The sequence below is a fragment of the Crocuta crocuta genome, unplaced genomic scaffold (genome assembly GCF_008692635.1).
Source record: "Crocuta crocuta isolate KB4526 unplaced genomic scaffold, BGI_CrCroc_1.0 scaffold167, whole genome shotgun sequence".
Lineage (NCBI taxonomy): Eukaryota > Metazoa > Chordata > Mammalia > Carnivora > Hyaenidae > Crocuta > Crocuta crocuta.
Window position 1 is genome coordinate 4488747 of NW_027532406.1, and position 27584 is coordinate 4516330.

The 27584-nt window shown below is 54.8% G+C and overlaps 1 protein-coding gene and 1 pseudogene across 1 annotated transcript in view; one reads left to right on the forward strand and one right to left on the reverse strand.

Moving 5' to 3' along the window:
• CDH23 (cadherin related 23) overlaps positions 1-27584 on the reverse strand; it is a 370961-nt gene that overhangs the window by 235405 nt on the left and 107972 nt on the right. The window contains exon 6 of the mRNA XM_077778722.1: positions 1196-1390. Coding sequence (XP_077634848.1) covers positions 1196-1390 — 195 coding nt within the window. The remainder of the gene's footprint in view (positions 1-1195; positions 1391-27584) is intronic.
• LOC144243600 (U2 spliceosomal RNA) lies at positions 3318-3495 on the forward strand (annotated as a pseudogene).

Below are 27584 nucleotides of genomic sequence, written 5' to 3' on the forward strand. Positions count from 1 at the left end.
GGGGGGGGGGGGGGGTGGTCAAGGGAGCACGCAAGGGTGCAGGTCTGTGCACAAAGCAGACTGCACTTCTGCAAGCCCTGTTGGTCCCAGAAGTCAGGCTTACAAAGGGCAGCACACACGACCGCCCAGGCAACTACTACTCAACCAGGGGAGAAGGGAAGAATGTGAAGGTCACCTGCCATGGGCTCCCCAGAAAAAGAGTACATTTCCTGGTTCTGGGGGGCCCTCTCCACCTTGCCCAAGCCTGGGAGAGCCCCATCTTTCAGACGGGACCCTTGACCTGGCCCATCCCCAGGGTCTGGCGGCCCCCACTGCAGCAACACAGGGCCAGAGGATGTATGTTAGGCAAATGGGTCCAAAAGGGTGAAGGGGGCTGCAATCATTTGTTTCACTCTTGGCCTGAACTTTGTAAAGAGAAATGGAAGGGACGAGAGGCCAGCTCTTGCCCTGCAGCCTGCTGACGGCTCTGGCTGTGCCTGGAGACAGAGGCAGCAGCAGGCAGAGACGGGAGCTCAGGGGACGGAGCCTACTTAGGGTGTGACTTGCTTGTCCCTCGGGGGCCCTCCGGAACAGCAGGCGACAGAGGCCGAGTGCCTGTGATGTTCTGGAAACTCAGAAACCTCTGGCCATCGGGCCCTGGACTGGTGTCAGATAAGCCACGTTTGAGTTCCTGCTCCCCGGACTCATTGGCTTGTGAGTCTCAACAGTGTCAGCCATACAATGGGACCATTATTCTCTCTCTCCTCGTCTCCTCACTAACTGAACCTGAAGTCCCCAGGCCCCAGCACGGGGCTTGGCACACACAGTGTGCCCTACTCAGGATGCATGTTGGGTGATGTCAGGACATAGCTGGGTTGCCGCCTCTGTCTGATGTTCCAGAGAGCAAGGGGGCACCCCACACCATGAATGTCCTGTGGGCTCTGGAGTGCAGCTGCTGAGTCACCACGGTCACCTGGATTGCTCCTGTGCCTCAGTTTCTTCATCTGTAAAATGGGCACCTTGATATTACTCATGAGCTAGGGCTGTCGTGGGGATTCCTGGAGATAATCCATCTGAGTGCTCAGCACAGCACCGCTCTTGTTCCCACTGTGACCAATGCCAGCGTCACTTTGAGCCTTGACCAGCAGGGAAGGACGCTGATGTTCCGTCGCTCCCCCCGGGGTGGGAGGAGGCCGACGCTCTGTGCGGGACTCACCGTGGCGTTGACAGTGAGCTGGTAGGCCTGCGTCGTTTCGTAGTCCAGCTCCCGGACCACCGTGACAATGCCGCGGGCGCTGTCGATGGCGAAGAACAGGGAAGGGGGCTGGAAGGAGTAGAGGACGCTGCCGCCCGCGCCCAGGTCAGGGTCCGTGGCATTCACGATGAAGATGGGCGTCCCCACCGGCGTGTTCTGGGGGTGAAGCAAAGCAAACAAAAGGCTGAGTAGTGCTCGGAGCAGCTGCCTTCGTGGCGGCTATTCCCCCAAAGCCAGTAACCGCGTTCCCTCCAGCCAACCAGGCCTGCAGCTTTGTCATTTTTATTCTAAGAGGGTTCAGAGGAATTTGAAATGCAGTATCTATTTTATTTTCCCTTTTTTTGATGGCCTCCTGGGGGCTGTAACAGCACCCGTTCTAAAGATGATCTGCTCATCCTGGAGTTCTGGATGAGGGCCCTGAAGTCCCCAAACCCCTGTTTCTTGGCGGTGCCGATTCCTCTGTTGAGCGCCCCATGGCCTCGGGCCCAGGCTGCTCAGTGGGGCACCCGGAAGTCAGCGTGTTGGGAGGTTCAAGGGCAGGTCGCTGAGAAGGGTGTACTACAGGCAGGTGGCAGGGGGCCCTGAGGGCTTCGCCTGGCAGCACGGAGGTTGCTTGGATTGCCCTGGGGTAGGGCATCCCCAGGCTGTCCCTGGGCCGTGGCAGCGTGCCACGAGAGGCCCACAAGAGCCATCCAATGTTACTACCTCCTGGGAGCCTGCCATGATTTTCTCTGCTATACACTATGCACACACTCCTGCCCTTTTCTGACTTGGGGTCTCTGGTGAAATTTTGCATCCTTACCGAATCTTCTAGAACCTGAAGGCAGGTCAGCCCCGCCCATGCCCCACCCTCCACCCTGGTTCCCACGTCACCCTGGCATTTTTCACCATCCACATATCTTCTATCTTCCCCCACAGGACGTGCGCTCCATGAAAGCCACTGGGCTCTGCTGCTTGCCTAGCACCGTGCCTGGCACGTGGGGGGGTGTTCCAGCTACATCCTCTCTGAAGACATGAACGAGTTGCTCAGGCAGCACTCGGCACACCCTCAGGACCTGTCTGCATCTCTGCCCGACCGTCAGCTCTCATCGCCGCCGCGCCCACCACGGTGCCTGGCACACAGGCCACGCTGGCCAAATGCGGGGCGAAGGATTCATAATTTAGTGAGCTCTGGGCACATCTGAAGATAGGCAAGCTAAGGAGGCTCTTCGCACAGACAATAAGGGTGAAAACAATCCCTGTTCCCTTTGGCGGTTATGTGCCAGGTCCTGTGCTGTGGGCTGGGTCTGTCGGCTCTGTAACAAGTGGCTTTCTAGGGGGCAGCTAGTATCCGGTTTTGGAAAAGGAAGCTAAGGCTCAGAAGGGTGAAGTAACTCGCCCAAGTCACACAGCTAGGCAGTGGTAGAAAGTGGTCGGATTCTAAGCCAATGAGCTTCAGCTCTATGCTAACGACTTCTCTAAAACACTGAAGCCCATTCCCCTCCTAACTCCTCTGGATGATGCGGAGGTCATCTGCCAAGGCGAGAGATGGCTCCTAGCCAGGGGTGTGGGACCAGCCCGTCAGCTCCCTGAGGGCAAAAGCAGTATTCCTGGTCCTGCGTGTTTTCCTGCACTGGGATAATGACTCGGTCCCTTCTGACACCTGTAGGGCTCCTTTCAAGGAAGGCATTCACATTGCTGCCTCCGGCCTGTGCTGCTGGCCATGACTTGGGCCTTGTGTCACTGCTTTGTACCACTTTCACTGGGGCATGCCGGCCTCCCTTCCCCGGGACTATCTGCTTGAGGGAAGAACATTCTTTATAAGACCCCGGGTGAGGCTGGAAAGGGCCTCTGGAGAGCAATGCTATGGGGCTGCCGTTGCGTCTTTCTGAGTGTGCTGATTCTCCCCCGTCACTAAGCAAGTGTCAGGCTGAATGCACAGGCTCATAGCCTGTTCTTGTCCCGCCAGCACGGAGCACAGGAGGCAGACAGGGAGGCCCCTCTCCTCCACACCATCCATGACTCCCCAGTGCCCCTTTGCGTAGGATACAGGCCCTCAGGGTCCAGCCCTGTCTCCTCCTTCACATTTTATTTCCTGGCAGGCACCCCTTCTTGGCCTTTAGCTAAGATCCTGTGTAGCATCTATTCTTATCAGTTTAATATTTCTTGGTAGGGAGAGCCATTTGTACTTTTCAAACCCAGCAGGCTGCCTCACACCTTGGAGCTTCTGAACCTCCTTTTCCTTTGCTAAGGCTTCCCCTCCTCAGCTCGGTGGCTTGGAAAACAGATACTCTCTTTCCCTCCAGAAGAGCATCAAGTGTGCAAGGCGGCAGAGCGGACAAGTGCTAAGATTTCAGGGATCGACAGACCTCTGTGGGAACGCCAGCCTCGCTGTGTGTCTTCGGGTTACTTAATCTTTCTGATCCTTAATCCCCTCTCTGTCCACCGAAGTCAATAACATCCCCTAGGGTTAGTGTGAAGAGCACACGAGCTCAGGAGTGCAAATTTCCCAGCATATAATAAGTGCTTAGAGGTCGGCAGTTGTGATTTTGTCATCCGGTGCCTTACAGAGGACTTACAGACAAGAATGCCTTCAAGGGGAGGGCAGGCAGGTGTCAAGAAGCACGATGAATATTGATAACACCGTGCTGGACTGTACCCCGCAGATGCACGGAGTACCCTGCTCTGTCTCCCCTTCCCTCCCCACCCAGGGGGACCTCAGGGGACTGCATCCATCCCCAGGCTCCCTTGCAGGCTGGCTTCTGCCAGGGGGAGGTGCTGGAAGGAGTCTGGGAAAGAGGCAGGTGGAGAAGGAGTCCGGGGAATTACTTTTCCGCTCCCTCCAGCTCCAGGCCAGCAGGCCCCCGCCCTGGCCCTGGCTGCAGCCTTCAGTGGGGGTCCAGGCAGGCAGCACCAACCCCTCCCTTTCTCCCTGCAGCCCTAAGAGCTGCTGCTGGTCCCACGTGCCTCAACAGCCTTTAATGCCCCCTCGCCCTGCCCACCCTCTGTAAGCTGTCTCTTCCTTGAAATTGGAACGGAGATGAACTGTTCCCTGGGGACCTTGTAGATACAGGCACTCTGCACACGCATACCGGGGAGTCTGAAGGTCCCCTGGCATGGGCTCGGTGGAGCCGGTCCCCGCCTGCACGTGCCACCACAATGGCATGGGGCTCGAGGAGATCGTTACAAGCCTCTCAGCTAAACTACAGTTCTCCCTCCAGATCCAACGTGTACGGCACACGCGAGCACCGGAGCCAACCCCACACTCCAGAACGAGCCATCCATCGGGGCCTGTGGGTTCTGCCACGAGAGGGAGGGACATGTTCGGATCACAGAGCAGCCAGCCCCCCTCCCCCGCGAGGCAGCTAGACAGCACTTCAGAGCACACCCCTTGTGGAGCCAGCAGCGCCCAGAGGGGAGGGATGGCTCCCTCTAGAATGTCAGCTCTCCAGTCCCCTGCCTCAGGGAGGAGGGGACATTTCTTCACCCGCGCATCCCTCCTGTCCGGGGCAAAGGCTCTCTGGGCAACTGATCAGAGGATTTAAAAGCAAGATCCAAGAAGACAGGGGAAAGGGGGAAAAAGAAGGAATGGCCCTGTGTCTGACCTTCTTAGATTATGTTTCATGCCCTGCAGTGAAAACCCATTTAATTTCTGCATAACTTAGAAAAGGTTTTAAACGGGCCTGGCAAAGAGCCATTCTTATACTTAGAAGGGACAAGCCATTGGAGGGAGAAGAATGCTGACTTCCTACATTTCGGGTCCTGGGTGCCATGCTCCATCAGGGAAATGGGGTGGGGGGGTTGCTCATCAGTACATACACGGGGGGCTTATCCAAGCACTCAGCTGCTATTTCATGCAAATGTGCAGATGTGCCCCCTTTAAAGGTCTACTCCTTCTATGCAGACAGATTCCCTCTAGGAGGCCAGGGGCACCTGGGCTTCTAAGCAGACAGTAGAAACTTGGTGACTCAGAGCAGTAATGCGGAGTCAGACCCACCCCTCAAGTTTGAGTCCCAGACTTTCCACTTATTGGCTGAAGACCTCAAACTTATGCCATTGAGCTTACTCTTTTGGCCTCTGTGTCTCTGTATAAGGTAAAATGTAATAACGGAGCCGTTAACAGTTCCTACCTCCAGGGGTGTGAGAAAGAATTATGGGAGACAAGGTGTGAGAAAAAAACAAAAAACCCAAAAACTTCTCGCTGAGCCAGGCACACGGCGATATTGAACAATACTCAATAAATGGTTGTTGCAATTATTATTATGGCAATAAAATACCATCACAAGCAGGGTGAGATGAGCTCTATTTAAAAGGGGGTATTAAAAACAGCCAATGAATCTCTTTATCATCAACTTCAACAAACAGGCATTTTAAAATGCAGAAAGAGAACATCTTCATTGAGTGGTTCATGGCTGCTGCACACAGGTTCAGGGTGGGAAAACCTCTGGAGACCCTCCCCAGTGGGTCTGGGGGGCCTGGGAGAGGAGGGCTGGATTTGAGGAAGGTGTGGGAGGGTGCCTGAACACGAGGCCAGGCCTGATCGTGCATCACTCAAGGATGGCTTGCATGTAGGAGCAGGAAGGAGCCTTGGGGATTATCCAGTCCAGTCTCCCCAAGTTACTGATGATAAAAGCGAGGGGCTGTGCCTTGCTGTAGGCCCCACAGGTGTGAACGGCAGAGCCACAACTGGAAATATGATGCCTCGACTCCCATTCGGCACTTTACTTGCCCAGAGATGCCACCCACTGCCTCCCTGCCCACACTTCTTCCAATTTAAAGATGCTCTTTGGACCCACAGTTCTGCTCAAGGGGAGGGACGTAGGCAGCCAAGTCTGTACCAGCGACTTCAGACCTAGGCCACATCTGATTGGTCAGATTTAGTCACCTGACTCAAATAGGCCAATCAGATGGGGCCTTGCCAGTTACACCAATTTTCTGCACACCCCGGACAAAGGCTCTTGCTGTGTGTTAGGGCTGCAGTGGGCACCATGGAAAGCAGAACGCCATGCAGAAGCCACAGTGACCATGCAGCAGAGAAGCCACGGGCAAGCCAAGGAAGCCCATGTGCAGCGATGATCATGGAGCTCAGTGAGACAGAGAAGCAGAGACAAGGGCCTCTGAGAGCCTCCCTGCCTTGGTCGTCACAGGGCCTGTCTGGACTTCCTTTTCTATCCTTGGCTGTGGTGTAGACACGCAGTCTGGCCCGTCCTTCCTGTGGCTACCCCCTTGGCTCACACCGTCCTCCACGGGTCTCAGCCCCTCCCTGCCCAGCGGCGCCCCCAGGATGTATCCAGCCACAGGCAAGGCCTCCCAGATCCTGCGGCTCCGCCCCAGGCTCAGCCCAGGCTCTTGCCTGCTGGGATTCCGTCCTTTTAACGCCCAGGCTGGGCCACAGAAAGCAAAGCTCCCTCCCGTTGCTCCTGGACTGCTGGGGGCAAGCGAGGTGATAATGGGGAGAGGAATAAAACAGCCTAGATGCACGAATGTGGGCTCCCTCTCCTTTTTAAGCGTTCCCCAGACGCTCCTTTTAACATGCAAATCCATTCGGATCATTGCAGTGATCAGCATGAATGTGGAGGTGGCCCGGCTGGGCAAGGGATGGAGTGATCATGGGCTTGAGACGCTCAGCCAAGACAGGCCTGGAGGAGCAAGGCTCTACAAAGCCAGGCCCTGCCCCCTGGAGGCAAGGAGATGGGGGTGGGGGTGGCGGGCAGGTACTCCTGTGGAGTCCAGGCTTGGGGGTTAGGGGTCTACAGCTGCGAGGGTGGACCTGAGCGGTGGAGCCAGGGCCAAAAGGCCCATTCCGGCCAAGGTGAGCTGCCTCGTTCTAGGGCAACCTCTCCCCACAAGTTGACTGCAGACCTGGCTCGGAGTTCACCTTCGTGAAGGAAAGGAGCAGCTGATCTTCGGAGGAAAGGTTCCACGGAGCGTGATTATTCCTGCTCCTGAGTTAGGCCTCCGGGTCTGCTTCTCTGCCCCGATTCTGCTCCTAGCACCTTTCCTCCATGAGCCAGCGCTCCTCCTGCCCAGGCCGCCCCTCCCTCCTAGCTCCTGGGCCAGTTCAAGGGGAATCTCCCCAAAGGCACTGCCCATGCCTCCTGGGAGGCAGGGAGCAGTGTTTTGGCATCGGCCCTGCAAAGCCCTAGCCCTGCCAGCCGGTCCCACTCAGCAGGGGCCCACGCCATGCCATGCGGGTCGCAGGCGGGGCAGCCCCCTCTCCCCCCCTAGCCTCTTCCAGTTCCCGGTGAATCTCCACACCACCTCTGATGGACCTGCTGTAAATGGGCCACCCTGTGCAATTCAGAGACAAATAAATCTTTTTGCTACTCCTGGGGTGACAAGGGAATAGACTCTGGGAAAGTTCTGCTGTGCAAGGGATCTCGTTCGTTAATAATAATGATAAATAGCTCACTTCTCACATGCGGTGTGAGTTACATTACACTCCAGGCTTCTACAGAGGTGGTTGGGGGTGCTCACTGGAACGGTGGCGGTAAGTGCAGAAGGGGGAAGGGGCCGGGCGGGGCAGAGAGGCAGAGAGGGAGGGCTCAGGAAACAGAGAAGAGGAGAGGATAAGGAAGGGGGCGGGGGGAGGGGGGAGAGCAGAAGGTGACAGGGGACAAAGGAAACCAGGGAGGGACAGTGAAAGAGCAGAACAGGGGAGCAAAGGGCGATGGGGGTGAGGGGGGAGAGCACGCCTAAGAAGAGAGAGGGAAGGAAAGAGGAAGAAACTGAAAGGAAGGAAAAGAGACACTGCAGAGGGAAAGTTGTGAACACAGGAAGAGAAGCACAAAAGTTCAAAGCGCCCCGAGAGAAAGGAGAGCACACCATACCCTCGCATCTGCGCGGTGCACCCTCCGCAATTCGATTCATTTTGTATCTTCAACCCAACCTCCACACGAAGCCCTACCGTTTCCACTGTAGGTGCCATCTCTAAAGGCGTTATTAATATTTATGGAATGCTTGCTGGATGCCGCCACAGTCTTTAATATCTTATTATAAAGCCTGTTATAAAATGCATTAGTAATAAATTCCTGACAGATGGAGTTCTGACAAGGTGCAGGCGCCTTGGTGAATCGGAGCTGGGAACAGACGCTCCTGGAATGTGCACGTGCTGCTCAGAGGCTGGGCTGCTGGGCCTCTGAGGTGGGGTGGGGGCGGGGAGGGGGCTTGGTGGTCCTCAGATCTTATCTCATCACCTCCTTTTCCGGGGAGGGGGGAATCAGAGCTCAGAGAAATGAAGCAACCCGTCCCAAGTCACACAGCTTGTAAGGAAGTGATGGAATTAGGGATTCAGGTCATCTCTATGTCCCCAGACCTCAGGGACCACCATAGCATGGAGCGTGGTCTCAGGGTCCCCGCTCAAGCAGGGCTGATTCATTCACTATCCCCCACGGAAGGGCTGGGAAGGACATGGGAGCCGAGGACAGGGGGGCTCTAGATTGTTTGCCCTGGAGAGAGGAAGGCTGATGGGGAGCTGGAGCGCCCCCAAAACACTCAGAAGGAAGAGAGAATCCTGAAATGTGCGTGCTTCCACTGGGAATCAGGAAATGGGCTCCCACCAGACCAAGAAGAAGTCCAGTCAGAAGGAGAAGCCTTTCTGACAAGGGGGCTCCTGGGCCAAAGGGGAGGCGCTGGTGTTATAGTTTCCATCGAATGCCACCAGGTACCACTTCGTTGGGGACTATGGAGGCAGGGGCCCACTGGGGTCTTGGGAAGGGTGTCATTCCAAACATGAAGGTTTGGTGGCATTCCAGCTTAGGAAAGGGGAGACATGGAGTCTGGGGGTGGTGTGGACCGTATTTCTTTCTCAAAGAGGCAAGGAAGAGTGTGCGAGCTCCAGCTAAAAGCAGGTCCAAAGGGAGAAACAGTGCTCTGAGGGGGACCTGGAGAGGCCAGTGCCCACTGGGCCCCGATGGAGGTCTCAGGTGGTCCCCTCCTGGTCAGGGAGAGGGCACAGTGGCTGGTGCACAAGCCCGCAAGCGACAACAGACCCTCCAGCGCGTCTCTCTGCAGAAGAGTCAGGAAGACATCATTTCACAACGTCCCTTCTCTCTACCAGTGTTGCTCTCTCTCATATGATGTGCGCCGGACCCCAAAAGGTGCTGCGTCTGCTCTGAGAGCCGGGCAGACTGCCGGGTGGAGGCACCAGCTCTGTGGGCAGAAGGAGCCCCAAAGGGCTGAGCTCTGAGTGCCACACAACCTGACGTGACCTGAGAACTTTCCCAGATATTCCAGAACTCCTCGGAGCCAGCTCCGCGCTATCCCATCTGAGTCCCTCCCTCCTTCTCGGCCTCCGGCCGTGCACTGCCCAATCTGAATCCCAGGGAGGCCCCCGTCCACGTGCAGACCGGAGGCCCCTCCTGACTTCCCCATGTCTGTGAGGGTCTTTGCCTGCCAGGGAGATCTTGGACTTGCTCCCTCTCTTGCCCCCCGTCCTTCATCAGGCACCAGCGCCTGACAATTCTTCCTTCAACCCTCCTCAAATCCCTCGTTTTCTCTTTGTTATTTGCCTTGGCCACCTCTGCAGTGACACCCGGCATTGTCACTGGCGCAGAGAAGGCACTCAATAAATGTTTTAACAGAATCAGGACTTCCTGTTCAACATGGCAGACTGAACACATCCATTTATTTCTGTTTTTGTCCCAACACCTCCCCCAAATGACACGATGATAATTAAAAATGCATAGAGCCACAAGGACAAAAAGAACAGGAGAGGTGGCAATGGTGGATGAGACATGTTGACAAAATCCTGGAACCGGGAAACAGAGGGGATCCGACCACCTTAGGAAACAGGGGCAGCCAGAGCTCAGGCTGGCAGCTCAGAACCCCGGAAAATCTCAGAAGCTCGAGATTCTAGGTGATGCTAAAACCAGGGAGACCAACTGCACATCTTTCAAGAGCAGTCAAACTCCCAAATGTCTTCCCCGACTTGTGCAGAAGACACGAAGTCTACTTTCTCAAGGGGCTCAGTTAGTCAGGCCCTGGACCCAGGCCGGGAGCTGGATGAGGCACTGAAAACAGGGAGGTCCAATGAAAACCTGCATCTCTCCTCTGCTCTCATCCCCCATCAGGCCTCTTCAGCCAGTCAGCCTCTTGAAGACTGACAGCCAGGCAGGAGATAGGAAAACTGGCCCAAGAGAAAACACAAATATTAACGTGGTAGAGTTCTTGCACAGGAACAGCTAGGACCTCACCAAATCAGCCCATAGTGAAGTCTGTTGGTTGACAAGAGCACTCCACCCTACCCTGCCCTAACACACACAGCGGGCTTCCACGTGCCTAAATGTGAACATGCTCTTAAATATAAACAGACAACTGAGGGGCCATGAAACATGTGAGAAGAGCCTCTACTATGCAAGACAGACAAGGGTGGGGTGGGGAGGCAGTGGGAAGGAATAACAAAAGCATCTTTTTTAAAACGTTTATTTAATAATTTTGAGAGCAAGAGAGGGCACGTGTATGTGAGTGCACACATGAGTGGGAGAGAGGCAGAGAGGGAGGCAGGGGGAGAGAATCCCAAGTAGCTCCACACTTAGCACGGAGCCCATGAGATCATGAGCTGAGCTGAAATCAAGTCAGATGCTTAACTGACTGAGTCACCCAGGCGCCCCAAAAGTGTCTTTAACATCCTTAGAGAGACAAGACATAGCATCTTTGAAATCAGAACATTCTAAGAGGAAGAGATAACACAACTGATAAACTCAAAGGGAGTGCTGGAAAATAAAGAAATTTCTCCAAATGTAGGGCAAAACTCGAAGAGATGGAGAATGGGGGAGAAAAATAAGAAAATTAGAGAAGCAGTTCAGAAGACCCAACACCCAACTAATAGGAGTTCCAGAGAGAGGAAACAGGGTAAATGAAGGGGAGGAAATGATCTGAGAGGGTAGGTAAAAAAAATCTCCCCAATATGAAGGACGTGTTTCCAGATGGAAAAAGGCCACTGTGTTCCGAAGAGAGACCCACTCTGAGGCACAAAACTATGAAGTTTCCAAACACTGAGTCTTTAAAAAAAAAATAATTTTGAGACACTTTCAGAGAGAAAACAAAAGTCTACAGTCAAAGGATCAGGAATCAAAATGACACCCAAATTCTTAACAGTGACATGATAGGCAAAGGAGAAATGACTTTACATCACGACGAGAACAATTTCATTCCAGAATTCTATACCTGGCTAAACTATCAACAAATATGTGTTTATTCTAAACACATTTTTCAAATAGAGTAAAAAAAAAAAAATTCCCATGAGCCCCCTTTCAGGAAATTACTGAAGGGTGTTCTCCCACCGAAATGAGAACCAAGAAAGAGGAAAATATGGGACCCGTGTAGGAGAGACAAAGAAGTTCTCTGGGTGACCCCCTCTCATCCCCCATGCCCCACACAAGTGTTTTCAGCCACTCAGCCTTTAGAAGAGCAAAGCGAACCAGAGCACAGCCAGTCTGGACCAGAGTTGGAAGATGGATGCTCCAAGGGGAAAGCTTCCAAGAGAAATACAAACTGATAAAAAATCAATACCCTTTTAATATACTGAGAGGAAGGACTTAATCACCTCAGAATATTTAGAATAAGTGACAGGTTCACAGAACCTTAAGCAAACAAATAAAAAAGAGAGGCAATTACTAACTCTAGAGAAAACAGAAAAGGATTTTTTAAAAACATTACAGTATGCTATGTGGCATAGCTCGAATAATACGTACACAATCACAATGCTGTAGACACTAAATGCTGTGTGGGCTCTGGTTAAGTCGGGGGGATGGGTGGAGCACGTTAGCAGTGGGGTGTGTGCGCATGCGCCCCAAAGAGGAGGTAGAGGGTGGGGAAAACGTGCCATTCTTATCCTTCAGAGCTGGAATATGTAAAACCAAAAAAATGCGCATGCGTGCAATTCGGAAATAAGAAGGTAACGATCAGAAATTGAAAGAGATTATCTCAGGGTGGGAATCAGGAATGAGAAAGGGCAAGACAGGGCACTGACGTTTTTATTATAGACGTGGCTTTCCCATCTGACTTTTAAACTCCTGCAAATATGATTTTGATAAAAATTAATATAAAAGTAGAAAAAATGTATCTCCCTACGGCTGGTCCACTGCAGCCCTTCCTCTTTTTTGGCTGTGACCCTGTAATTGATCCCAGAACGTCACTTCCCGAGAGTACCAATCTCCCAGCTTGTTCTCCTCCTCGGACAACATCACTGGCCGCCTTTACCTCCAAGGCAAGGTCTCCTGGGCCTTGACGGTCACCACAGTCAGACCAAAGCTTCCCTCTCTAAACTCAGCTTTGTTTTTGCCCCACTGAGCCACCCTGCTTCGATGAGACTGTTCTACAGGGCAGCCCCCAGGGTGTGGGCCCTCCTCCAGCCTTTGCTCATGGTGCTCTGTGTCCTCCATCCAAATTCCTTCTGATATCTTCCCTAGAGGGCGGGCGTCATGGCCCAGTATACAGAGGCGACACTCCCTTCCCAGAAAAGGCTGTTGGCTCCCCAGGTCTCTAGGCACATGTGCCCAGGCTGGGGGTGAGACATTCTCTCTCCACCCCCCACACATGGGCTCTGGCCTTCACGCACATACTGGGTGTGCAGGGCTGAGAAAGCCTCAGACAGATGACATCTGGGCCCTCCCTCCCTTCTCAGAACCTTGATTTTCAGAGCTATTATCCTGAAGTGTGCAACGGCTCCGCTCTTCCTCACTCAGAGGTTAAGGAAACCCAGGCCATTGTTCTCACTCCTCACTGTAGCAACCCCACCCCGACCCAGCCCAGTGGCCTTCCTGTCTAAGGAATGGCAGCAGAGTTCCAAGACACCTCCTCCACCAAGTGCCACCTCCCATTCGCACTGCATTCCAGGGCTGTCCACGCACCTGCCATCCCCCAGACAGGGAGAGGCACACCCTCTCACTTGCTGACCTGCGGGAGCACAGGGCTTCGTGGACAGGGCACAGCTGGCCGGCCAGCCCCGCAGCCGAGTGGAGGCCAAGTGCCGAGAGCAGGGGACAGAGGGGCCATGATGGTGGGGCAGACCCTGTGCCCACACCGGCCCCAGCCCTAACAACATGCTGCTTTGAACACCAGGCAGTGCCGCCCCCTCCCTCCAGGAACCGGCTTCTGCTCCTCTCTCTGCTGTGGGAGGAGTGACAGAGCGGAGGCATAGCCTTACTCTCATACCCTTCCTCAACTTGGAAGTTAGGTGATCGGCTCCCGGGAGCCGCTGGCCACTCTCCCCCACCAGGGACTTAGAAACCAGCTTCTGGAGAGCAGGAAGCATTCATTGGGTGATGATTACTCCCCATGCGTGTTGGGAAAAAAAATCCAGAAACAACAGTCCCAAAATGTTGGGTCCCATTCCGGCTTTCCAATAGCCACCTGCAGGACCTCCTTCTCTGTTGTCACAGAGCATTAACGCAAACATGGATGCCTCGGTTTTCCCACCCAGGAAATGGGTATAACAATTCCTGCACTGCCTTCCACATAGCACTTCAGGAGAGATAAAATCAGTTAACAGAGGAGAAAATACTTTGAAAACTCAAAGTTTTCTGTGGAAGTAGACAATTTTAAGAGAAAAAATTAGGGAAAGGTCTGATGCAACCTATAGAAGAATTCTCTCTAAAAAGCTACCCTGGAGGACAGAGCCTGGGTTGTCTAGGTTTGCTGGACACTGTCCGAGCCCAGGACTGCAGGGTGCTGAGTTCTGAACAGGGACAAGGATTGGCTGAGGCACGAGGTAGTCGAGATTTGCTACCTTCTGGAAAATGACAATCAATAGATGCATGGAGTCTCTGGATTTTTTTTTTTAAAGACTTCTGTGGGTTTAAGGTAATAACTCACATCTACTGAAGACCTCCTAGACGTCAGCCCTGTTTTAAGCACTTTCCATGCATTATCTTGTACTGTCCTTATGGAAGCCTCAAAGCAGACATTCCCATTCCCATTCTCCAGATGTCCGAGGCCACGTGGTGATAAGCAGGAGTCCTGGGAATCGGACCCAGGCAGGCTGCTCCAGGGCCCAAGCCCTTAACCACCATGCTATAGTACTCTCAGTGATGAGTGAGCAAAGTGTACCAGGTCTGGGAGGCAGGGATATGGCCCAGATGACCTTGAGGAATTGGGAATCCTGTCATTCCGGCTAAGTGCCATGGCCTACTGATGATATGTGAGGGGGTTGACACAGAATGACTTAGGCCATCCAGGGTTTCTGGGTTCAGAAAGTGACAAGTGTCTGACATCACCAGGAAGGGGCTGGAAGTGTAAGAGTTAGTTATCAGGAGCTGTCATGCTCTTTCATCCAGCGATCCTAAACACATTTATTGAATAACACAGTTCAAGACTACGTTGGCCACACTCACACTCTTCATCTCTCTGAAAGAGAAATGGTTACGAGCAATTACAGGTAGTTATTTACGGGGAGGAAGGCAGACACAATAAAGGAGGCTCTGAAAGAGCAAACACACCAGGGGAAGTACAGTTTGAGTCCCAGCTCCAGCCCTTATTTGCTGTGTGACTTTAGGGAAGTTAGGCAACCTCTCTGAAGCTCTGTCTCCTTACAGTGAGACAGGAATAAGAAAACCTATCTCACAGGATTAGTATGAGGCTCACGGGAGAGAACACATGATGCGTGCTTAGTGCAAAATTGATGCTCGATATATCTTAGGCTCTATCATAATGTTATTCCTTCCTGGGGTGGGTGTGAGGATCTATAAACTGTAAAGTGCTTTGCAAACATTAATTTCTGGTGGAGAGGTCTGGAAGGGGAAGGGATGCTTCTGAAGGGTGAAGTCCTTGCTCTGCCCTCAGCAGAGACAAAAGGTCTGGATAAAAGGCTGAGGGAAACCCAGGTGGCAGGCACCCCACTCTGTCCCAACGGAGCCCACTGGCTGTGGAGTGCCTCCGATGCAGCCCTGAGCTCTCTGTGCACAGCTCCGTGGCTCACAAACGGGTCTCCATCTCCCCACCCCCAAATTCACTCCCCTACATAATGATGAATCATGTTAAACAAAATGAATATGCAAATCTCCTTAGGGCAGGCCTTACATCTATGGGAAGCTGAGGCTAATAAATGGATTCTGAATAAGGAGACAGCTCAAGTGATACAAGTTCTGCTCATCTCTCCTCCCCGTGCCCCTCAGGCTCCGCCTACTCGTGTGCCCCTTTGTCCCCAGCTGGGGTGTGCGTTCTGAAGGGGTGGATAAAGGAGGCAGCAGAGGCCTGGTGTGCTTTTCCCTGTTTGATCCCCAATCCCGATGGCGAATGCTGCCAGCCCTTTAGGCAGTGTGATGTGATAAGTAGAACCTGTCACTCAGAGCCCAGGGGCTTCAGGGCACGCAGACTGGGGGAGGCCACACATGGGGCTACAGGGGAGCCGCAGGCTGGTGAGGGCTGGAGGGAGGGGCTTGGTGGGCCCAGGACCCAGGCAGAGAGGGCAGCTGCGGGAGCTCACTGGGCCTGGGTGGGGGAGGGGGGCTGGGAAATGGCTTGAGAGTCCAGAGGTAGAGCCTGGAATGAGCCTGGCTACAAAGGACTTGAGGAATCACCCAGGCCAGGGCTTCACCCCCATGGCTGCACATTAGGATCANCAGCCTCTGTGCTTCTAAATTCCTCGAGGAATTCTCATGCAAGGCCAGGGTAGAGCGCTGCCCTTCCCAGTCACTACTCTACAGACGGGAACTGGCTGAGACCCAGAATGCAGAGGGGACTTGATGGAGGTCACATAGCCATAGATGACACTCTCCTGCTTGGGTAAGGTTGGCCCAGGGAGAGCCTGACACCCAAGGAACATACCTGAGGGAGGGAGGTATGTTCCCTCTCTGTTGTCCTTGGGAACGTTCCCATGGTAGGGGACCGTGAGGGCTCTAAAGGCTGGGGTGGCAGGGAGCACCTGGTCCCACAGATCTGGGGAAGCGGGCGCCCTCTGAGGGAGGTGTGCGAGGAACACGACAGGGGCTCCGATTCTTTGGTCTACTGCAGCTGGTACAGCAAGGCGCGTGGGCTCCGCCACTGGCCTTGGAGACAGCCAGAAGCCTGGCGCACAAAACCATGGGGGGCGGGGGGGGTCACTAGACTGACCTGGGAAAAGACGGAGACCCAGAATCCCCAAAGCACTCTGCTCTGCCCAGGGTAAGGCAGTCCTACGGCACCCATGGCCCTTCTGTTAAGACCAGACTTGACCAAGAAACAAACCAGCCAAGGGGCACCTGGGTGGTTCAGTCGTTTAAGCATCAGGCTTCAGCTCAGGTCATGGTCTCTTGAGCCCCACATTGGGTTCTATGCTGTGAGCACAGAGCCCACTTTGGCTCCTCTCCCCCCTCCCCTGCCTCTGCCCCCCTCATGTGCTTTCTCTCACTCTCTCTAAAATAGTAAATTTTTAAGGAAGGAAGGAAGGAAGGAAGGAAGGAAGGAAGGAAGGAAGGAAGGAAGGAAGGAAGGAAGAAACTAGCTTCCCTTCCCTCACAGAACCCAGAGAGAGTGGCTCCACACAGCTTCCTGGTGGTTCAAGTTGGCGATCAACCTGGTTAGGACCTTCCAAAGGTCTCCCCAAGCCCTTCCTGGAATTATGAATGTGGAGACCAACTTCGACTGAGAAAGCTCCCCGTCTCTGCTTCTCCTGGCTCCAGGGTGCCCGGTGAAAGGGCGTGCCAGCTCCCAGGGCACACTGGCCTTCCCCCAGGAAGTAGAAGAGACCACAGGCAGGAATTGCAAATGACTTTCATTAAGCAGGGGTGCTAATACCATGAATTACAAATGAAACCCAGATGAAGAGGACCCTGGCAGCCTTACCTCCATTTGATATTAATTGGGCGACACTTTGTTTTAATGGTACATTAATTAATGCGGAATTTCGACGGAAGTCCGCGTGACACTCACATTAATACAAATGAATTCATTACCGTTGGTGTTATTACAAGAAATGACAAATAAATCTGTAACAGTGGGACCCTTCAAATAATAATCACGAATCATTAGGTTTGCGGCTCGTTTGTACTGTAGCTTGCAAATATGTGTATATGTTTTCTGCTGCCAGCGAGCCTTCGCTTTTTGGCTGGGGGTGGGGGCAGCCGGTCGTGGCTGGCTCTGTGGCAGGAGAAGGGAAAAGCCTCTTCCAGACTTCCCTGCACTTGCTTTTCTTCCCTTTCTTCCTCCCACCTCAACCCACAGAGAACTCCTTCCCTCCCCAGAGCCCTGCTCCAGGCTTAGGGACTCCGTGTAAGGGGTGTGATTGGTACTGGGTCCCCCATATCCACTCCCCCCCACCCCAGTGTACACTCTCTGTCCCTAAGAACGGGCAGTGGGGAAAGGACTAAGAACAAAAGGGCCCAGGGGTGGAGCCTGGCTTGATGAGGGTTGAATGGGTGCAGCTAACAACAGCTTTCTGTTTGTTCTCCAAGGTTCCCCACGTCCGTTGGCCTTCAAGCCTCCGAGGGTCTTGGGGACAGAAGACACAGGCCCAAGGAGCAGCACTGTGCTAGACCTTTTAACCACTTTCTCCCCTGCAGTCCTCACCGGGGCCAGAGGTTTTGTCCCATCGTGAAGGGCACAAAATACGGTGTGAGAGCTCAAACTTATCCACAGCTCCAGTGAGGACCGGGCCAAGCTTGGGCCTCAGCTCTGCCTGGTTCCCAAGCTCCCAATGCACCAGCTCTCTGCAGGGAGGGGCAGTGTCCTGGTGGAGACAAGGGACCGCCTGGATGATGCACCAAGCCCCCTCGCTGCTCTCCGTTCCCCTGCCCAGGGCTTCGGGCTGTAATCTCGCGAGAGCCAGCAAGGAACAAACAAACTGGGTCTGCAGCATCCACCCTGGTTGTTCCTCACACTCTCCCAGTTCCCTGAAGCTGAGGCCAGGACCAGTCTTACTTCTAAAGGGCTATAAGGAGGGCTCCAGGAAACCACACTGGAAGAAAGCACCAGAAGGGCCTGGATGACTCAGGAGGCCTTTAGTGCCGCAAATCCTTGGCCCCCAGACCGCCCCTCCGACATTCTGCACGCAGGGCAGACGGTGCTGAGATCACAGCGCGATTACCCGGACTCAGCCTGGGGTCCCCAGCCCAGGGCTCTTATGCGGCTTCTATCCATGAACTGGCGCTGACACGTGATTTAAGGCTGTTTGCTGCCCCTGTTTTAGAACGTCTCTCCCTGGAGGATTTTAAAACCAGATCCAATTTCTGACGTGAATGCCCAAGAGGCGTTCAGCTCGATAGCCAAGAGGTCGGTCAGATGACCTGTTGGGATCCTTCCAACCCAGGGAGTCTGGAACTCCACGAATCAGTTTCTCCCTCCCGCCTACGAGAATCAATCGGCCTGTCTTATCTCATACAACAGCTTTCTGACCTTTGGCTAACAGGTAAAACACCATGGGAGCCAAATCCAGCTTTTTCACCCAGGCGATATTGCTTATGTGGCCCAACCCTGTTGGCCGCTGCCCTCTGACCTTCCCTCCACCCTGGCCCCAGGAGTCCTCGCTGTAGAAGGTTAATGCCAATTGGCTAGGAGATGTGGGCTAGCAGTGGGCCACGGCCCACGGTGAGATGTTTGGGGGACTCCAGCCTCCTCTCTGGCTCACATTTTCCCCCATTCACACTGGTACTGAATGAACCAATTGATCACCTATGATTGTTAACTGTACTAATTACGCTCACTCTCGAAACTTGTGGAACAATTATTTACTGTCTCTGCCTCGTGAGCTACCAATTACAGGGACTGCAGGCAGCCTGTCACTTCTCGCGAGGCAAGACGGAGCCAGTCTAAGCGTGCTTGGAGCTAGTTTCTCAAGGAGAACTCTCCAAAGGCTTTGCCTGAGCGGAGGCTACACCCCACAGTAGTGGCAAAGGCAATGACCTCCCCACAGGAATAGACTTTGCCACTGAATAAGGGGCTGCTCAACACTGATCCTAAGTGAAGTCTTTATTATACAAAAGCTGTTCCTTGGTTCCTCTAAAAGAAACATCAACCACTAAGTACTTCCCGGGGAACTGTACTGCTTCCTTCTTCCTTGTGTCCTTGGCCAGGTTTGGCATTGAACCCCAGAGATCTAGAAGGCAGCTATGTGTGCATACTATTTTCCTCTGGTTCCCCAGGGGCTCTGAATTGCCTCTTCCTAGCCCACCTCAATGCCTATCCCAGATTCTGCTTCCACCGATCCCCAGATCCCAGCTTGGAGAAGAGCTGATGCCTCTGGCCAAGATCTTTGCTAAATGTAGAAAGACAAAGAAGGGAGAAGAAGCTGCCAGGCTCTGTCCATTTTACCTGGACCTTGAGATATTCCTGTTTTCGAACGCCACTGGACTTTGGAGCACAAACCCACAGGCCATTACTACCCGCACACAGACACACTCTTGCCTCTCTGAAACACCCCCACCCCCCACTCCCCACCAAGGTGACAGTTTGTGATATGGCTGTCAGGGAAACATGTATTTATTCAGGCAAGCAGCAGGCCCCCGCGGTCTGTGGCTCCCGTCCCTGGGCTCCCTCCCCCATCCCAGCCCTCCCGCTGCCCAGAGCGCTCATTTCCACACGTCAGAGCAAAAAGCACTTAGAGCCAACTGCTAAGCTCAAATCTATTCTGGTGCCAAGAAATGCACTCCGTCACCACACCACTGACAGGCCTTGGGCAAGCTGGAGTGTAGTGGCCAGGCACTGACTGACCCCATGCCACTGAACCTCCCTTCTGGCCTCTGTAGTAACAGAGTCAGGGGTCCGACAGGCTGACCCACTCCTTAGCTGTGGCTGCAGTACAGGGGACCCCCACCTGCCCTGGAGGTCCCCAGGGGCTCTGAACAAGCCACTGCCTGCTTCACATGAACATCACAAAGGTGCTTTTAGACTCAACTCGTCTAAGAATGAACTCAAAATCTCCTGGAAACCGTGTCCCTGGCTCCGTGAATGGCGACACACTCCCTCTGTATCCGGTTGCTAAACCAGAAATCCGAGTCCTCCATGAACTTCTTGTCCCAAACACTGATCTGTCCCTCTCAGCATCTGCCTGTCTGGACCGCCGCTGTGGCCTCCCGCCTGGGCTCTGCCAAGGGGGCTCCCCCAGGGCCTGGTATGAACTCTTTGAAACCTGCATCTGATTGTGTGGCCTGTGCTCCAGCGACCACCCAGTGGCTCCCTGCTGACCTTCAGATCAACATCAGAGAATCCCTTTCACGACCTTGCACACCCGGCCCGGCCCAGGTCTCCAGCCCCCTTCCTTCAGCAGCCCTCCCGTTCTCGTATGCCTCCGCGTCCCGGGGCCCTCTTCCACCTCCTCGCATGGACGAGGTGCTTCTCGGCCTCTGAGCCACCGGTGCTGTCCATCCACTGGAATTCTTTTCCCATCTTTACCCCCAGTCGTGTCTACTCAGCCAAGTCCCATTTCCTCCAGAACTTTCTCTGAACCCCCCAGTCTATCTCAGATTTTGGCTGCACTGGCCCCCTGGGATTTTCGGAGGGGCTCAAATCTCACCTTATAATTATGTGACTCTTCTATTCCCTTCTGATCCCCTCACTAAGCCCTTGGAGGAGAGGAGCCACATCTGGTTCAGGGCCCAGCACGTGGCTGGTGCTAAACATTTGTTGAATGAGAGACACCCCTCTCCTGACACCCTACTCATCCTATCTTGTGGGCTGGTTGGGAAACACCAGCTCCAAAATCTCTCCCTTGCATTCATTCAGCAAATACTAACTGAGCACCTCCAACATTCTAGACTCTGCTAGGTGGTGCTGGTACGCTGATCTGTTAGGAAATCTGAGGACACCAGTGACAGGCAGATTCGGAATGTGAGTTCTGGCTCCCAGCTCCACCACCACCTGGATCTGGTACCTGCTGGTCTGTGCTCAGGCTGTTTTCCTGACTGGAACATTACTCCTCATTCATTAATCTGTCCAACAAATAATTACTGAGCACCTAGTATGTATCGAGTGGCGTTCCTCTGCCAGCGGTGCAGAGGACACACTGGCAAACTCCTATGCATATTCAGTCTCAACTTTATTATCACCTCCTCCAGGAAGTCTTCCCTAAGTCCCAAACCTGGGTTGGGTGTCCATCCTACAAACTGCCAGAGCCCCCTCCCCGGACCGCCCCTTGCCTAGCACATAGCAGCCATTTGATATCTGTTCTCTGCATGAACAGATCTCCCCGCCCCCCTCCCCCATTTCTTCCACTGGTGTGTCCACAAGCTTTAAAGGCAGAGGGGAGATACTCTGGACAGAGGCACAGTCAGCTGACGTAAACATGGAGAAGGGGCGCTTGTGAGAAGGTCATGACCACTGACGAAGAGGAGAGGGGGACAAGGGAGGATAGGAGTCAGAAGGCTGGGACGTCCCTGCCTTGAGTCTGAGAGCCCCACGGCCATCAGATCAGAGGGGAAATGAGGCTGCGGGGGCCAGAGGTCCTCAGACCGGCAAGCCTGGACACCCCAGCTCTACAAGACGCCAACCCCCCTCTTTTTGGCCCTGGTGCACCCCTCGGTGTCCATTTCTCTCCAGAAGCCCTCCTGGTGCACCCTCACGCTGCAGGGTGTGGGGTGTGGGGTGCGGGGTGGCCTCTGCCTGGCATTGCCACCCTTCCGCCCCCGAGGAGTGTGTGCTCCATTTCCTCAAGGTCTCAGCTTTGATGTCCTCCGGGAGGCTTCGATGGCCACAGATTCTGCTCAAGCCCCTTGCCTGCTTTATTTTTCTTCATGGCCCTTGTCACCAACAGACACAGATTTATGTGTGGGACAGGCGGTCTACTCCACAAGAGAAAGCTGCCAGCAAGCAGGGACCGTCGGTTTTGTTGGGCTGGGTCCGCGGCTCTGAGGACAGTGCCTGACACGCAGTAGGCCCTCAAGAGCTATTTCTGACTGAGCGAAGGGATAGGGAGGTGACACGTGACATCTGACCTGCACCAGGCAAAAGGCACAGGCTCCTAGAGAATAAGGTGCCCCCTATTCAGGAAAATGTCCGCTTGCACCCCCACCCAGGGGACCCAGCGGGTGCTGGCTGCCGGGCTGAGAGCTGCAGGTGTGAGTGCCTCAGGTCACTCTGAATGGAACGCAAGGGTGGGTACGACCAGCCTAATGGGTTTCGCTCTAGGCCGCTGACCTCTGCCAGGGACGTGCCCCGTCATCCCCTCCCTGACACCCTCCTGTCCCTGGGACATGAAACACGGCCTGGGGCACCCGTGCCCCCATCCTGCCTCTCCTCCCTGCAGCCCTCCTTTTTCCTTCCAGAGGGCCTGAGGAGATGAGACCACCTGTGGCCGGGAAAGGCTGGGGAGGCTTTCTGGATCTCACATCTGGGGCTTCTGGCTACAGGTGTGCGCGGAGGCCGCCAGCCTCTCCTGAGACAGGAATGGACCAGGTGGATGGGGCTCATTCTCTGCCACTGCTATGGTGAGAGTGGGGAGCCCTGACCCCTCTCCTGGCTGACACAGGGTCACGCCATGTGCCAGTCACGGGTGGCTCCCAAGCCCTGGCCACGGACTAGTCACTACCTGCTTCGGATTTAGTGCATCTAGCCATAACGCGACTCCCAAATCGTGAAGAAACCAGAGCATCATTTGCTGGACTGGCTGAGAAGTCAACTAGAATGACAGGACTCCCTTTGAAGGTGGAGAGAGAGGAGGTACAGCCGCACTGTCATTTTCCTGGTGGGCTGAGGGTCTTGGCCTCAGGGCCTTGTCTGTGGCACTGGTGACCTCAGCTTCAATGCCAGAATGTGGGCAGGGTGTTCAGGGTTGGGGGCCTCCCCTCGTCTTGTCGCTAATGGGTTAACCTCTCTGCCAGCACCCCCACCTCGACACCCAGAACCCAGAGGAGGCCGAGGGGGCCAGGCCGGTGCCCTGACTGCCTCTGTCTGGCTCCCGTGGCCCGCAGCTCTGAGACTCTCCGTGTGGCCTTCCCCTTGGTGGCGCTGGGGGTGATTGGCACCCCTCGTGCTAGGGCTGATTAGGCCTGATTTCACCAGCCTGCTCCCACCTCTGGAAGCTTCCCCTGTTATTAAAGTTGTTTTCCGTCCACCCTCTCGGTCTGTTGGGTGAGGTGAGTTTATTCGACTTGATTTCTCCCCCACCCCCACCCCCCTTTTTTCCACCACTCTCATCCACCCTGCCTGTGTCTATGGCAGCCACGTAGACCAGAGTCTGGTAAAAATCAGGAACATTAACTTCTCACCTTAGAGTAAAAATAGCTATAATAAAACCAGGTGAAAGAGGAAAGCTCCAACTAGTGTAACTCTGATTAAAAGCTGAGACCTGCTTCTTCATCCTCACCCTGCTCCTCAAGGACGAGGCTGGCCCCTTAGGGCAGGAGAGGGGCATAGTGATGGAAAATGCAGCCTGTGCTCGCCTCCAATTTGCCTTTTTCACCCTTTTTTCTTCTTCTTAGCTCTCCAAGAAGCCCTAGGATTACATCTGCTAGTCTTCACTCTAGCCTCCAGCACTCAGTAGCTTTGGGAGAACAGAGTCACTCAGAAGCAGAAGCTGCTGGCAGACCCTCCCCTCTCCTCATCATGAGGTCGGGGTGGCTGAGCACAGGATGCTGGGGGCTTCAGGTCACCCTGGCCAGTCAGCTCCTGGAACCTCTGAGGGTGATCAGAGAAGCCCTTTGGGCCCCTATCTTCCCATCTGCCAAATGGAAACAGAGAACTTTTCCCTTGCCAGAGTGGTCAGGAGAAGTATGAGGATTCATGGGAAAATTCAAGTCACCGACAGAAAGATGGCGGTCTTTCCCCCAGTTTGCTCACATGGTTATAACCGGAACCATCTATGATGAATTGGTGTTTTTACAGGAAACCACCCGGCATAGGCAGCACTGGTGGAGCCTGGACCCTAATAAGCATGCAGTTGGCCGTGTGCCCCTGGGGGCTGGACCCTGGGAAGGTCATTGGCAACATCTATCCTACTCTTCTGGGTGCTTTATCAGGGAGGGTGAGAAGAGAAGAGGGTTGCCCGGGCCCCACCCGTAGGCCTACTGTAGCATTGTTTCCTTCCAGGGCTTTTTGGATGACAGAGTTGTGCAGGACAGGAGACCCAGAGGGCGACAAGTTCTGGATCAGAACTTTCTAGAAGAGAGGAGAGAGCGCTGTCCCAGGAGTCGGGGACCTGTGCCTGCACCTGACTCCCTGCACACTGGGGGCCTCACGGCTACCTCTCTGGAGCTCGTTACCCTCACCTGTGGAATGGGGCCAGTGCAGGAGCGTTCTGCGAGTCTGTGTACCAGGCTGTCCTGAGAAGTTGTGGGTGGGCCTAATTCCACAAGGGTAAAGGCTACACACTCACCAACCCCCTTCTCCAGTGACTCCTTCTTGCCTCCAAACCCAAGGGGCCACTGCTCCCACTAAAACCTCCCCGGGTCCATGAAGTCCCCTCCAAGCCACCCCTGGAAAGGGGCTCCCTGCTCAGAGCTGCTGGCATCCTGCACTTCTGCTTGGAGGAGGGGCCGGGAGCCCAGCCCGGCGGGCAGGCTGGGGGCGGTTAGGTTTCATTCACCATTCCGGTCTTCTCTCACTCGGGGCACCGGGCTGTGCAGGCGGGAGTCTGGTGCTTTTCAATTTCACGCCAGGTGTCAGTGGCCAGGCCCTGGCTGGCCTTATCTCCTCGGCCTCCTGCCCAGCCGGGCGCCCGCTGAGCTCAGCCTTCCTGAAAAGCCCCCAGAAAAGCTGCTCCAGAGACAAGACGCGTAGGCAGAGCGGGAGAGCTGATAGGCGCCAGACGGACTGGGAGGACGCACCTCGAGTCCTGCGGTAGGAGGCGGGGCCTTCCGACCAGGGTTCTCGAAACACATTTAGACAAAGAAACAAGGGCTGAGAAATCGGTCATAAACGAATCACTATTCTTACAGCTGGAAGACCCTTTGGGACTATTTCATTCTCTATCCCACACTGTTCCCCGCTCTCCATAGGGGGAGACGGAGGCTCTGGAGATTTGAAATAACCAGTCCAAGGTCACATGGAGCTGATGGAGCTGCGATGCCCAGACCCCCCACTGTGAATCGCGGAGCTTCGAGCACCACCTCTCTATCCACAAGTAAACTATACAGAAACTCCCAAGAGGGACTGTAGGCACATGCATGACAGGGCGCCCTCCTCTATGTGGCTGTCAGTGGGGGCTTCCGCGTCTGGAATATGGGGAGAGGAGGAGCGTGGGGAGTCACAAATCCTCGTAGGCCTTTTTCCATCTGTATCGGGACTTAGCAAGTATGACCCGTGGGCTATATCTAAGCCCACTGCCTGGTTTTTATAGCCCACCGGCTACGAATGGCTTTTACATTTTTCAGTATTAAAAAAAAAAAAGTCAAATGGATCCTATTTTGTGACATGTGAAAAATGACATAAAATTCAAATTTCAGCGTCCGTAAAGTCGTATCAGGATACACTAGTGCTTGTCTGTGGTCTGTGGCTGCCTCTGGGCCACGACGATGTTGAGTGGCTGTAACCAAGACCGCGTGGTCTGCAAGGCCTGAGACATTTGCCGTCAGGAACATGTTTGCCGAGCACTAAGCGGGGTACAGGCTCTAAACCCTCGGGAGTCGCCGGGGGTGGAAAGGCTCAGGGAGGAAGCTGGGTGGACTGACGCCTGCTCTGTTCACAGGGGCACGGTGAGTCACAGGAGGTGCCAGGCCACGCCACATGCATGCTCCTGGGGGCCCCCTCCACGGCTGGGGTGCAGAGGTCTCCACCCAGCAGCCACAGCCCTGAGGACCTGCCTCCCTCCAGCCTTCCAGCCCAGAGCCAGGCACCAGGCCTGCCTTCCCAAAGTTTCCGCTCCTGCCAACTTCCCGCGGCCCCCTGGGTGTGCGGGCCCCCTGCCCAGGTGGCCTGGCCTTGAGTATGTTGTCAATAAGCGGGTGGCCGTGTGGCTGGCGCATGGGCTGGGAGGAGAGGAATCAGAGCGGGTAATTGCTGCGTGAAAATGACAGCACAGCAATTTATCCACCCCAAACTGGGCCTTGGCATACCAAGAGACTGCCGGCGGCTAGGAATCAATACCACCCCAGAAGAGGGATTATTAGGGAGAAAAGGGGGTTTGAAAGATCCATAAGAGCCTGATGACTGTCTATTTCCAAGGGGACCATCAGCTGCATGAGAATTGTATATGGGAAGAACAGAGCTCTGGCTGCCTGTACAACTACTCAAGGGAAAGCCGTGCAGGGTGGCAGAGCCGGGCCCTGTCCTTGTCCTCCTCCTGACCATCCTGGATATCGGATTGGGTGAGGCCTCCTTGCCAGGAATCTGAGGCCCCAGGAGCCAGGCCTTGGGGTGGATTCAGTAGGGTCCACGAGGGAGACCATCCAATCCCAACCAGGGACGGCATGGAGACCACCTTGTCCCGGGCCCGGCAGCCACATCTGCTGTGTCATCCTGGGCAAGCCCCAGCCCCAGCCCCAGAGAGGCCCAAGGGAAGTCCCCAGGGAACTCAGATTAGCACAGAGCAGGGAGGCTGGGGATTCCCGGGCTGGGGTTTAGTCAGTACAGCCTGGCAAAGGTAGGAGGAGACACTCCTTCCTGAAAGGGTCTTCTCTGGCCCATCTCAAAGCCTTCTTCTCCTCTGTTCAAAGCAGGCAAGGAAGGGGAAAACTGGGGTGGCCCGGCCCCCAACCTCCACGGGCAGTGGAGGCTCAATCGAGTCATCACAAAGAGCACGTGTGTGGTCTATGCAGGGTGATCAGAGCGGTCCCCACTCCTCTGTCGAGCTCCGAGGGCCTGAGCTCTGAGCCCGAGGGGCTGGGATGGGCAGGGCGCTCTACAGCCACGGTCAAGTAACTGGACCACGAGAGCCCTGCCTGCAGGACCCCACACCACTCAGCACCACGCACTGAATCACCTGGTTGGGTGGAACTTGCCAAGTGACGTGTGGAGGAGGAGGAGGAGGAGGAGGAGGAGGAGGAGGAGTCATGTTTGGCTCCAGGGTCTGGGCTGATCAAGGGGGAGCAGGCTCCCAGAGCAAGCCTGGGAGGGTCGTGGACTATGGTCTGTGAGGGACCTCGGCGCCCTCTGGCCCCATCCCACCACCCAGGGTTGTGGGAGTGGGGACACAGGAGAAACGCCACGCCCCCTGATCACTGAACACCTGAGATGGTGGGTGGGTGGTCCACACCCCCAAGGAGCAGGTTGGCCCCTCCCCAGAATCCCAGGGGGGTCCTGTTAGCAGATAGCTCCCCAGCCAGGATCCCAGGACCCAGGCAGCAAGGTCATGAAGCCAACCTGCTCCCCGCCACCGTGCCACCAGCCACACAGTCACCCGTGCCTTGACAAGCACCAGAACTGCTCTTCTACCAGTCAACAGGTTAATGGCAAAAAGACAAAGAGGTGCAGCTTGTCCCCATGGAGAGAAACGGGCAGATGGTGGGGGAGGGGGGGAGGTGAGCGGGAGAGGGTGGGAGAGGAACAGAGACACCAAACAGAGTCAGAGAAGTGGATAAATGGGGCT